Source organism: Artemia sp. Qi Xiang Cuo, chromosome 12 (assembly GCF_049724085.1).
Source record: "Artemia sp. Qi Xiang Cuo chromosome 12, ASM4972408v1, whole genome shotgun sequence".
NCBI classification, from domain to species: domain Eukaryota; kingdom Metazoa; phylum Arthropoda; class Branchiopoda; order Anostraca; family Artemiidae; genus Artemia; species Artemia sp. Qi Xiang Cuo.
This window is the reverse complement of record NC_142805.1, coordinates 54,119,095-54,131,211: the sequence shown is the minus strand read 5'-3', so window position 1 is coordinate 54,131,211 and position 12,117 is coordinate 54,119,095. Positions and strand designations below refer to the sequence as shown.

At 34.4% G+C, this 12,117-nt stretch overlaps 1 protein-coding gene across 1 annotated transcript in view; it reads left to right on the top strand.

Annotated features, from left to right (window-relative positions):
- Positions 1-2,645: 2,645 nt before the first annotated feature.
- LOC148946280 (sodium- and chloride-dependent GABA transporter ine-like) overlaps positions 2,646-12,117 on the top strand; it is a 32,820-nt gene continuing 23,348 nt past the window's right edge. The window contains exons 1-2 of the mRNA XM_089098351.1: positions 2,646-2,857; positions 9,182-9,294. Of these exons, the coding sequence (XP_088954477.1) occupies positions 2,785-2,857; positions 9,182-9,294 (186 nt within the window). The 5' untranslated portion in view covers positions 2,646-2,784. The remainder of the gene's footprint in view (positions 2,858-9,181; positions 9,295-12,117) is intronic.

Here is a 12,117-nt window from a genome sequence, read left to right as displayed (position 1 = left end):
TTTAAAATAATATGTTATATTACCTTGTGCTAGCGTAGTGGAAGCAACTGTGCCTATAACTTAAAGGTTTTCAGTTCAATCCCGCGCGGTGCAAGGAAAGGTATCTTCACAAGATAATACTTGATAATTTTTTTTAAATTTTAGTTTAATTTAAAAAATTTAATTATTATGCTTTTAATGCTTAATATGGTTATATATATATAGTTCAAAGAGTTATTTTTTTGCCTTTTGGAAGTTTAGAAGCCGTTTCTGACATTTTAAATAAATACCAGTTGCCTGAAATAATGAGCAGCTGTCAAAGAGATTGTAAGCAGGGCAATGTGCATTCAATCATACTTGGATCCCCCGATCTATATTATCCTGTTGATCCTTTTTTTAGGAAAGCTTAGAAAAAAGTTTTTGGCAGCTACCTCAAATGTGTGGGAATGTCAGATACGACCTTTTGGCGTAACAGTGGTGATTTGATCGTAACATCATTGTTATAAACCCTGGAATTCCAGAACTTGTTTATAATTAACGCCTTATCTAATTTTTGGAGCAATGCTCAATATTGTTTTGTCTGATTTTTTTTTTGAATTTTGTATGAACAAGTTACCACTTAGAGCTGGGATGCCATAATAAATGTCAATAATGCATATTGACATTATAATAACTGTGTCCAGACAAAACAAAATGACGATTAGGTAATTGTAAATATTTGCAAGAACTTTGTCCATGAGGACCAGGCATAAATGAAAAATGTATTAATAAATTTGCTTATAATGTTTATATCGTTTGTTTTGTCTGTGATTTCTATTTTTTGAGTTTAATACCATTTGTAACTTTAAAGATATAATCAAAAAAAAAACTTCTAAGTCAACTTACGGCCATGAAAGCTTCGGTAGCTATCTATGACATGCCATATGCTCATAAAATTTATGATTAAAAGCATAAAAATATTTTCGATTACTTGATGCTACCAGGAAACCATTCCAAAACTGAATTTAAGTTTTGTTAATCTTTGTTTTTTAGGATTTTTTTGTTTTTACTTTTTAAAATCAGTTCTTCTTCACCGAAATCAGAAATGACTGTAAAGTTTCTTTTTTGTGTAGAAAAATTATGCATAAACACTCCAAACACAATGGATGGGGGGATGGGTCCTTCCTCCTCCTATGTTTACAGTTGTTAAGAAAGGTAAATCAAGATGAGTGCAGGGATAATGTTAAATCATTATCATTTTTTTTTCTGTATGTAAAATTAAGAAAAATGAAAAAAAAATAGCTGGAACGGGATTTTTACATTGTTTCACAGGCAATGCTCCAGTTTTGCTTTTAGTAAAGAACCATGTGCCTTTGATGTCCCATTATTTTATTTTCTTATTGCATTGCATAGAAGGCGGGATCGAATAAACTGAAGGCTCATTTGATCGAAGTTGGAGCTGTAGAGCTATTTTTCAGGGTTGAATGTGGTTGGAAGGTAACAATCCTCCCTCCCGTGCCCTCTTTTAAACCTGGCCCCCATCCCCCCATGTCGCCGAAAATTTGAAAAATCTATTTTGTTAGATAGAACTATAAAAATTCAATAAATATGCTCCGTGGATGACTGTCCTTGGATTGTCAAATTTAAGTTGAACCATCCCCCCTTCCCCCCTGCTACCGTACACTACTAAAGTTATTTTCATAGCTCTACTTTTAAGAACTAGTTTTCCAGATTAGAAATGGTGAGGATTTTATTCTTGTAATTTTATTGTTCCTTGTGTCCCCTTTGTAAATTTGTCCTGTTTGTCAATTCCACTATTATTAGTGTTATTATTTTAGCTACGAGTTATTTATTGTTGAGGACAAAGCAAAGGCTTTGAGCGAAGATATCCAAGCATTTAGAATATAGTTAGTTTGAGCTTTTGAAAAATTTTAGGAATAAGATGTTCTTTTGCTATGTTTTTTTTTACTTTAAAATTCTAGATGATAAACTCTAGAATTCTAATTTTTTTTTAGAAAATTCCAGATTTTCTTTTTTTTAGTTGATAGACTTTTACTCTCTTGGAAAGTAGTAGAGTTAGGTGAATATAGCTTTCAGGACTGGACCCACAACCTAAAATATAACCTGGGGAATTTATTTTGAAGTATTTACTTCTTCCCCTTCCCCCTCCGAAGGGCACAGACTTTTTCTGAACTTAGACGAACTGTTTGTCATAAAAGTGAAGCTTTGAAGTAGATATAATCATAGAAAGTGAAGCTTTTGAAATAGATGCTTTGCGATCCAACCAAAGCATCTTGAGTTTTACGTCTTCGCTGAATTTCGATTTATAAGGCTTTAAAGATTTTGTCAAAATATGTCGAATTAAAAAAAAAGCCTATATTGCTTAAAATCCTACTCAAATCTTTGTGATTGCGTTTTCTGAACCTAGCGTAGAAGAAAAGTATCTCAGACAAAATTTTAGGAAATAGTTTGTTTTCCAAGTTAAGGCAGATGTATTAGTCATCTATGCTATCTTTAAAAATAGGGAATGAATTGAGCTTGAAAACATCTTCCCGGGTATAATTTTGGCTATGTACCAACTCCGGAAAGTTTTACTATCTTAACTCAACTACTCACCAAGATAAAAAAAAACATTATCTTGAAATTTAAATAATTGAATAAATTTTTCAGGTCTGGGTTAACGCAGCCGCACAAAATTTCAACTCGATAGGCATAGCCTTTGGTTCATTAATAGCTTTTGCAAGTTACAACCCTTTTAATAATGGCCTAATAAGGGACACAATTTTAATTTCTATTGTGGACGCAGTTACCTGCATTTTGGCTGGAATGTGTGTTTTCGCTACGCTTGGCAACCTTGCTTATGAACAAGGCACAACAGTTGAAGAAGTTGTCAGTAATGGTAAGGCATTTTGTCCAAATTTGATAATAAATAAGTTCTAGGCCTGCCCTGGCTAGGGGTGACTGGTTACTATAAAAGAAAAAGAATTCAAAGGAGGAAAAGAGTCAGCCAGTGAAAAAGAACTGAGAACTTCAATACTATTAATAACAAACTAACCTTCGGAAAGAAGTCAACAACAATAAATGTAGAAAGAAATACGTAAAAGCAGAAAAAAGACGGTGAAACTATCTATTTTAGAAATTGAAATTGGACAATGAGTTTTCGTTTTTCTTCATTGTTTTCTTTTCATTATTTAATTCTACGTCTGCTATCCTTTTAGACTTCTTTTGGAAGCTAATCTTCTACCATTGCCATCGAAGAAACCTTGGCGAAGGTCGTTGCTGAACTGAAATATCCAGATTTTTTTATCCAGATATTACAATCCAAATATCCTACTTTGTAAGGAGAATAAATCATAAATCGGCTCTTATATAACTTAATTGCCTTCCCTCATATTCTGTACTGCTCAAATTTTTTTTTTTTTAATGGACAAAATAAAATTGGGTCATCGTTTGTCAGGCTTGCCAAATATTTGCTTTACCCCCCCCTCCCCCCTCCTACGTGGACTTGGAAAATAAACCCAATAAGAAAAATGAACATGACTGAGCCTTGTGCTGCAATCAATGAATTAATAAAAAGGAATAATCACAAAAGCTAGTTTATCAATAAAAGGGCGTAACAGAGGTGCTTGTGTAGCACTCTTAGTCCTTTTTTTTCTTGTTATACAGTTAGTATATGACCTATATTGCTTTAATCTTTTATTTTCTCTTTTTTTTGCTCTATATGTCATTTTCGTAATTTGACTGGTTTTCAGTGAATTCATTGGTTCACTCAATATCCGTGAAATGCCGTAAAATTCTATTTCAGAAGCCCTTTGAGCACAGCTTTAGAATCAAATATGTTGGTAATCGTGTATTTTAGACTTTTCAAAAAAAACTAAATGGCATTTTCTGATTTTATCCTTAAAAAAGTTTTAAAGCGTGTTTCAACGAAATGCTGTATCTACATTAAAACCTAAACGAGGGTTTAATCACTTAAATTTGAGTAGGTGTAGCGGAACAGTTGGAGCTCCGACTTTTCCGACATGTGTACTCAATAATGTAGAGTGGGTGACTTCTCAAACATAAAATGTGTAGGAATATATCAAACCTACAACGATCAGGCGTTACAATGGTATGAAACCTACAACGGTCAGGCGTGTTACTATGGATGAATAAATGAAAAAAAAAATTCGGGATATAAATTCATTTACGATCCACATATAATGAAAAATAGGGGAGCAAAAGAGGAAAAGAAATATAATTTCATATACAAAAAAGAATAAATAGCCATAGAAATATTAAACAGCATAAAGCAGCCAGGTGAGATGGGGATGAAGGTCCAGACTTAAGCATGCTTCAGAAGTAAGGGCTGGGCAAAATCAGTGCCGATTTGAAAAGAAATCGGCGTCGATTTGAGCTTGGAAAATTTTCTAGTTTTCGGCGCCGATTTACAAAATCAGTGTTGATTTTCATCATGATCATCACAAAAAAATAGGGATACAAATAAATAGTCAACCACGAGATGTCTGTGGTGAAAGACCTCGCTACTGAGCTGAGAACTAAACTTAGAACTAAGCTGAGGTCAATCTTGCAACCATTAATAAACTCCAGTTGACTATTTGTGTCCATGATTTTTTGTTTTGAAAATCTCTTGCAATAAATTTTTCTTTCAACAAATTTTTCTTACCGCTATCGTTTGTCCACTGAGCTTCCGAAATCGGTTCCCAAAATCAGCTACGTGCGCCCAGCCCTTAAGTCCCTGTTGATGGTGGCCGAGATTACGCATAATATTAGTAACATCAAACCGAGCAATTAACTTTCTGTTCCGATAAGAACTTGGCAAATAAAGACGACATTTGCAATACCGAAGATATAAGCGCGGATTCGATTCAGATTACTTTCTCGAAGCAAAGGGTAAATACCTGATGCAAAGAGTACAGCATGGTCGTAAAAAAGTCGAGTAAAACTTCGTGGGGCTGCTCCTACTATAACAACTACGATTCACAACTATCTTAGTATAATCCATTTTTTAATCTATAGAATAGAATAAGGCTTGATTTTTAAACTTTTCCCAAGGGATAAATCGCCGAATATAAGTTCATGTAAAAAAAAAGAGAATATAAAGTAAACAAAAACGATCACAAGCAAATCAATGAAATTAGAATAAGGGACACAAAAACATTAAGAAATATAAACAAATAAAAAAAATAACAAATAAAAAAAAATATTAAAGTAGCTAAAATAATGTCATATCAAATCAAATTAGGTCTGCTCATACATTAAAGGTAAAAATGTAGAGTCATAAAACGGCATATAATATAATAACTCATAAATCAAATTAAAAAAATAAATAACAAGAGTGTCAAAAAAGTATAAAAAAAGAGTTCATTAAGAGGTATTGGAGGTGTTCAGGATTTGAATAAAGGTTGGTATAAAGCTGTCTAAATATCTTTTTGTTTACTCTTTACAGGTTCTTGAATGGGTATGGGAGTTGTTGCCTCTCTTGGGAAAGGTTTCCGTTCAGGATTTTGGGGAGGCGGAAAAAGGTCTTCAGTTCAGATGTTGGTTCTCGCATTACCACTAAAACGGAGGCACAGATCATGTCGTTTCTTTTCCAGGGTTTTGATTTTAAAATTTTCTAAGAAGTAGGAGTAAGGCAACTTCCCTACCCGTGCGATTATTTTTAAAGCCCTTTTCTGGATGGATTCCAACCTTTTGGTTTAATTTTTATTTAGTGAGAAATGCCATAGAAGCCAAGCACATTCGAGATTTGGGCGGATAAAGGATATGTAAAATTTCAAAATATGAGAAGCAGGGCATTGATATTTTGCCAGTTAAATTTATCTTTAATGTCAGATTCAGTTTTCTGCCGCACAGCTAAAACTGAATCGTATACCTAAATTCTGTGCAATGACCTGAGACTAGGAACACGGGGAATGACGATAAAATGGCAGTTTGAGTGCTTAGCACGTCAGCTCTGTGTAATTAAATTATATGCTACGATTATTCAACATGCTAACCACGGAATATAGGAAAGCGACTTGTGATGAGTATCTTGTGCTTTACCAGAGGTTTAAATGGAGTTGAAACTTCTAGCGCCGCTGATAGCAAAGCGTTATGCAGCAGAAATTATTTTCACCAATGTCAAAAAACAACAAATGACACTGCGGCCAGTAGAGAGAAAAGAGGAAAAACTAAAACAACGCAGATATTTCGCCTGTATCTAAAAGAGGCGTCTTCAGCATAGTAGGAATGAAGATAAAAAACTAAAAACAAATAAAACCTCCACCAATATAATAAAATACAATTGTCGCAATTGATCCAAGTAGGTCACAGAAGCTAATAGAGTTACTTCGATGAGAACAGCAAAGCAGGGTTTCTGGCCAGTTCGGCTTAAGATTTTTCATTGTACCAATGCATTCAAATTATCGAAAACTTAAACGTCTAAGTTTATTTGCATCCAGACTTAAATTTTCTATAAGTATAAAGATTCTTTTGCTTAAACTATTTTCTCTGGAATAAAAAAAATCGTTAAGGAGAATTTAGTATGCAGAACGGTAGGCTTATAACGATAAAGAAAACAGATATACCAATTTTTGGTGGTGCCAATATCTGAAAAATTAAGGGGGGGGGGGCTAGGATTTTTTGTCAATGACGGTACAAAAAAAAGACATTTTCTCGAAATTTAAGGAAGTTCTTTTTGATTTTTTAGACAAAGATAAAAAGCTGATATTTTTCATAATCTAAGGGGCAATTAGTGTCATTGCCTTTTCTACCAATTTGATAAAATCTGTTCTTGTATCTTTTGCCCAATTTAAAGCAAATAGAGATATAAAAATTACAAATACTTCTATCTTTAGTTTTCAGAGTTTTCTTTAAGACTTTATGCTGGATCACGATTCTTTCTCTTCTTTTTTACACAGAAGAAATTGTCTTAATGAATATTCTTAATTAAAATCCTCTAAATAGTGATGTGACTCTCCCAAGGAAAACAGAGGATCTGAGTTCCAGCACTCTGTGACAGAATGTTTTATAGTATACCAATAATTGTAGAGATAGCCCAAAGGTTTTAAATAATTTTTATGCTCTGCTGTTATTTCATTACAATCCAAGGCATCCTAATTCTGATTTTTCCGCTTGCAGGTTTTTCATTATAACCTATTTTTTCCATCCTTAGAACTTCATTGAATTTTGATGAATATTTTAAAAAGAAGCTTTGATATGCCGTAATATTTTTACTCTAATTAAATGAGTAAGTATCCTTTTATTGAGCAGAAAGTATGAAAGAATGAGTCAAAAAGAACATTATTTTGCTTAAGTAAAAACAACCGAAAAACAGTATTGTGACAGAAGTATGGGGAAGAAAAAAAATATGTCTGCTTATATTTTGGAATTAGCATAAAAGTTGTATTTAGAATGAAGTTTATGCTGTAGGATTATGAGAATTTAAAATTTTTTAAGGTGCTACATAACCAGAAGATACAAAATTGATTTTTTATTACAACTAAACTCTCAATTCAGAAATCAGAAATCATTTATTTACAGACAGCTTTCATAGCCGTAGATAAAAAATCACAAACTAAATTTCATTGTTATTTACAAACCTAGTCCTAAGGCATTTTGTTATAGGCACTGGTAAAAAACGGCACAGATGAATTGTTAAATCGATTAGTTCTGAAAGGCACTGGCACTAATTTGTTCATCTTTCTGGTATTAACTACTGAGTTGGCAGCAGGGGGTAGAAAATGTCGGGGCTTGGGGCTAGCAAGGAGAAATTGCCCGAAACGCATTATCAACTGAAACCTGCGATCTCTAAGAGTTTCAATCTTTAAAGACTCAAGAGCAGACTTATAATCCACAAATTTTTCTTCAAGGATTATTTTAACGGCTCTTTTTTGGATTCCTTCCACATCATCACATAGATATTTAATGTTATTAGTCTAAGCCCCCTAGAAGGGACATGTATATTTTAAAATAGGATGTATATTTGTAAGCTAGGCCAGTTTCAGCTGATTTACTGGGAAACCCAAGCAGCACATTGAAATAAAAGAACGTAGTGCGCAGTTGCCTTTCTGGGCTAGCCTTTGAATATGAGCACTAAATGAGCAATCGGCACTGTAAATAACTCCCAGGACTGTAGCTGACGATGCAAGCGGAAACCAGGGAGATGGGTAAACAAGATCTCGTTTCAGCGGATTGAGTCTTACAATTTTGGTTTTGCTTTCATTGATCTACAAACTATTTGTGCTACATTCTCCCTTGAATTCTGTTAAAATCTCAGGGCTGAATTGGGACATATTATGGGCTGTATCTACTGCAAACTTAAAAAGTGCAGATAAATCATCTATGTATTTGAATTGGTCATCCATGTTGTCCATAACATAATTAACCACCGCAAGGAAAAGTAGAGAAGCTAATTTGGTCCCTAGAGGGGCTCCACATGTAATCTCTTTCCAGTCAGAGTCAATATGATCGGGAAAGAGGGTGTAGACTCGCTGGTACCGGGAATGCAGGATATCAATAACAAGCAGTAAGATATGTTTACGTGCACCCATTCTTTTAAGATTTGTTGCAGCCACGAGGTGCTTAATCAAATCAAGTGCTTTGCGATAATGGACGAGTAGCAAATCAACGAAAGCTTCTCAAGGTTCTAACCTTTGTGCAATCAAGTGGTAAAGCCTAACTAAATACACTGTGGTACTACACCCTTTTAAACAACCATATTGGTACGGGTCAAGTGAATCTGCAATTCTCTGGTGATTGGAAGGTCTGGTGTTTCCACGTTAACATCCAGCCTATCTTTGTTCATAGTGGTAGATAGACCATGTCAACAATTCATTTAGGAGTCTGAATTTTTGGGATATAATTTATAATTACTTTCTAATATTACTCTCTAATATAATAATCACTTACTGGACATTATTTTGTTTATTATTTAATCAAACTCGTAGCAAACCAAAGAAAAAAGAATGGTGTAAATACGAGTAATTTCATGCTTGGTATGTGGTCATTACCGAGATATGATTATTTACTTTATTAGTTTGATGTAGTAGTGTGATTTGTCATTAGTAGCGTTTGATTTTTTAATCATTTTTCGTAGCCTTCGTGGGTCATTCGTAGATACTTTTACTGGTTGAGGAAGGGGAGCCCCCCTCAAATACAGAATAATTTCTATTCTTTTTTAGTGTCAATGTTGCTCCTTACTTTGTAGATGGATGCTAACTTTGATTAACCATATTTCCAGGTCCTGGACTAGTGTTTGTCGCCTATCCTCAAGCTTTAGCTAAAATGCCTGGTTCAACAGTCTGGGCTATAATTTTCTTTGGAATGCTCCTCTGCCTTGGGATTGATAGTCAGGTATCACTATTTTTAACCCCTTTGTTACTATTTCCCTTACTCTGTCTTGACTAATTCATACTCCTTTGTTATTATCGACTTTCATAGGGTACTAGCAATTAGCATTTTCTTTTTCGCCTTTTTTTATGAAACAGTTCGTGATATCGAAGTGACTCGTTCCAATAGCAACCGAAACTCTAAAAAACGGAATTTTTTAAGAAAAGATACAGCAAAAGAATTGGTTTTTTATGCTGATTCTACATATATAAAGTTCGTTAAGTTGGATGTTACCCATCAAAAGCTACGAGTCTGAGAAAGCTTGCCTAATTATCGAAAAATGGGGGAACACACAAAAATAGTCTTGCGATCTTAACAAAAATCACACCAAGAGATTCAGCATATCACGGAACCGTATTGCAGCGGTTTCAAGCTCCTATCTACAAAAATGTGGAATTTTGTATTTCTTGGCAGAAGAAAGATTACGGATGCGTGTTTATTTGTTTATTATATATATTTTTTTATTATTACTCCCAGGGATGATAGTATAGAACCAATGGTCTTAGAAGATTGGTAGGTAGCTTATTCGAACGGAAATAAAAAGTTCTAATGTTCTTTATAAGTGACCAAAAAAGATTGGAGGGCACCTAGCCCTTCTCCCACGCGCATTTCCCCTCAAAGACATCTGATCATAATTAAGATTGCCATTTAATTTGTCATAATAGAAAGGTCCGATAACTGTGCCTTTGCTGACGACATGATGCTCCATAGTCCCTGGGGAAAGGGCCGTAAGCTACGCAATTTGCCCATATTGTTCATGTATAGTATTTGTTATTGGGAATATACGTAATTTTTTCGTGGTAATTTTTTGCGGGCATGGAGGGGGTCTTGGGGAGAAGATTTTTTCCTGTGGGGAAGAAAGTTTCCGGGGAAATTTTCCAGGAGAAATGTTACAGGGCAGGGGGAGGGGTGTATTTCCTGGTATGATTTTAAAAACAGTAAGAAATTAAAATATTGGAAAAACAAGTTTTTTCAACTAAAAGTAAGGAGCAACATTGACACTAAAAAAGAAAAGAAATTATTCTGTATTTGAGGGGGGCTCCCGTTCCTCATCCTTTGCTCTTTACGCTAAAATTTGACTTTTTGTTCTGATTCTTTATGAAAACTACTCTAACCCAAGGGCCCTTGATTTTGATTGAGAAGTATTTTTAAAGAGCTTTAAGACTTTAGTGTAAAGCACGAGGATTGAGGAAGGGGTGGCCAACCTCATATACAAAATAGTTTCAATTCGTTTTAAGTTTTAGCTCCTTACTTTCAATTGAAAAAAACTTTTTATTCAATTTAAAAAAAACTCAAACGTCCGATCCTGAGAAGGTGTTAAGGTAGATCAGAGGATATTGTATAACCAGCGGTGGAAGGGGTTCGTATCTCCCCACCTTTATGCATTTATATCTATCTTTATTAGTAAAAAAATCAGAATAAAAGTCTCAAGAACCGTGGGGAGGTGTACTTTGGATTTACCTCTTTTCCTACTCTAGACATCTTGGCTCTTTATAATTGTGTTTATTAGTCTTCAAGTGTGTATACTGCCTGTTATTCTTTCCGAAAACCGCATGAGCCTTCAGCCCACGTCTCCAACCCCCCCCCCTCCTGCTCAAGTGCTGTAACTGCCAAAATAGTTAGAAAGTTGTTGTACAAATTTTATTCGCAACGCTGTCACCAAGACAAGAATATGCCAGGAGAAAGACGGTAATTGCAATAGATGCAGTTGACGCTCTGAAATGTCAAGATCTCATATTGTACGGCTTTGTTCACGGCTTTGCTTTAAATTCGTTGGTTAACCGTTAACCCCGCAAGGCTCCAATGTTTGGTAAACAGCGGGGAACGAGGGAGAAGTGTAGTTGCTTTAAATTATATTAATATCTGGTATTAAAAATTACACAAAGAGGCAAGACAGAAAGAAAAATCAAATCAGTTGTCGGAAAAAACGAACATTAATAGAAGCTCTAAGAATAACTTTTTCTAAGTGGTAACTCTTAGGAGACTACTAAAAAACTGTGCCTCAGATAAGATAATATGCAATTCAGGAACCTCAGCTATTCTAGATGGGATAGAAGGATTTTGAATTTCTTTCACATTTTAGAGATGATAAGAATAATGATCAAAAGCAAAAGGAAGAGTATGTTTAAAAGTGGATCTTGTTGAAAATTGCTTTGTACAAATATGTAATATGTTATTGTAAATCATTATAATATATATAAATAAATGTAACATTTTATATAAATATATGGTAAATATATGCTTTCAATACTATATTTGTCTAATAATGGTAGAGATTTCTGAAAGTGGTAGTTAAAAATTATGTATTTATTAAAAGGTATATTAAGGTTCGTTAACTTTCTTCTCTCTTGAAGAGGGCTAAAACGTTTCTCTGTTTCGTTTGACTGATGACTCTTCCTGTCTATTTAATATCCAATATTCTTAATAGCTTTATTTATTTCTAAATCAAAACCTTTCGTGAACAAGAAAGGAAGGAGCATTAAAAAAATAAAAAATAATGAAAGAAAAAACAAAGCTCACAACTCAAAATACTAATGGAAACATTAAGACTGCCACTACCAATGACTACTGCTGACAGTTCACTACAGTACCAAGCCCCCTGAAGCCAACACTGCTACACACGCTCCTCCCCCACCCTCATCTACTCAAAGATTCACTTTTTGCCCCCTCCCAAGAAGTTGTAACGTACTTAAAAACCTTCCTTATAACCTCTTTCCCATCCCATTGGGAGACGGCCTGCTTTTTTTTTTTTTTCGCTGCAGATGGATGGCCGAAGAGAACAATTTT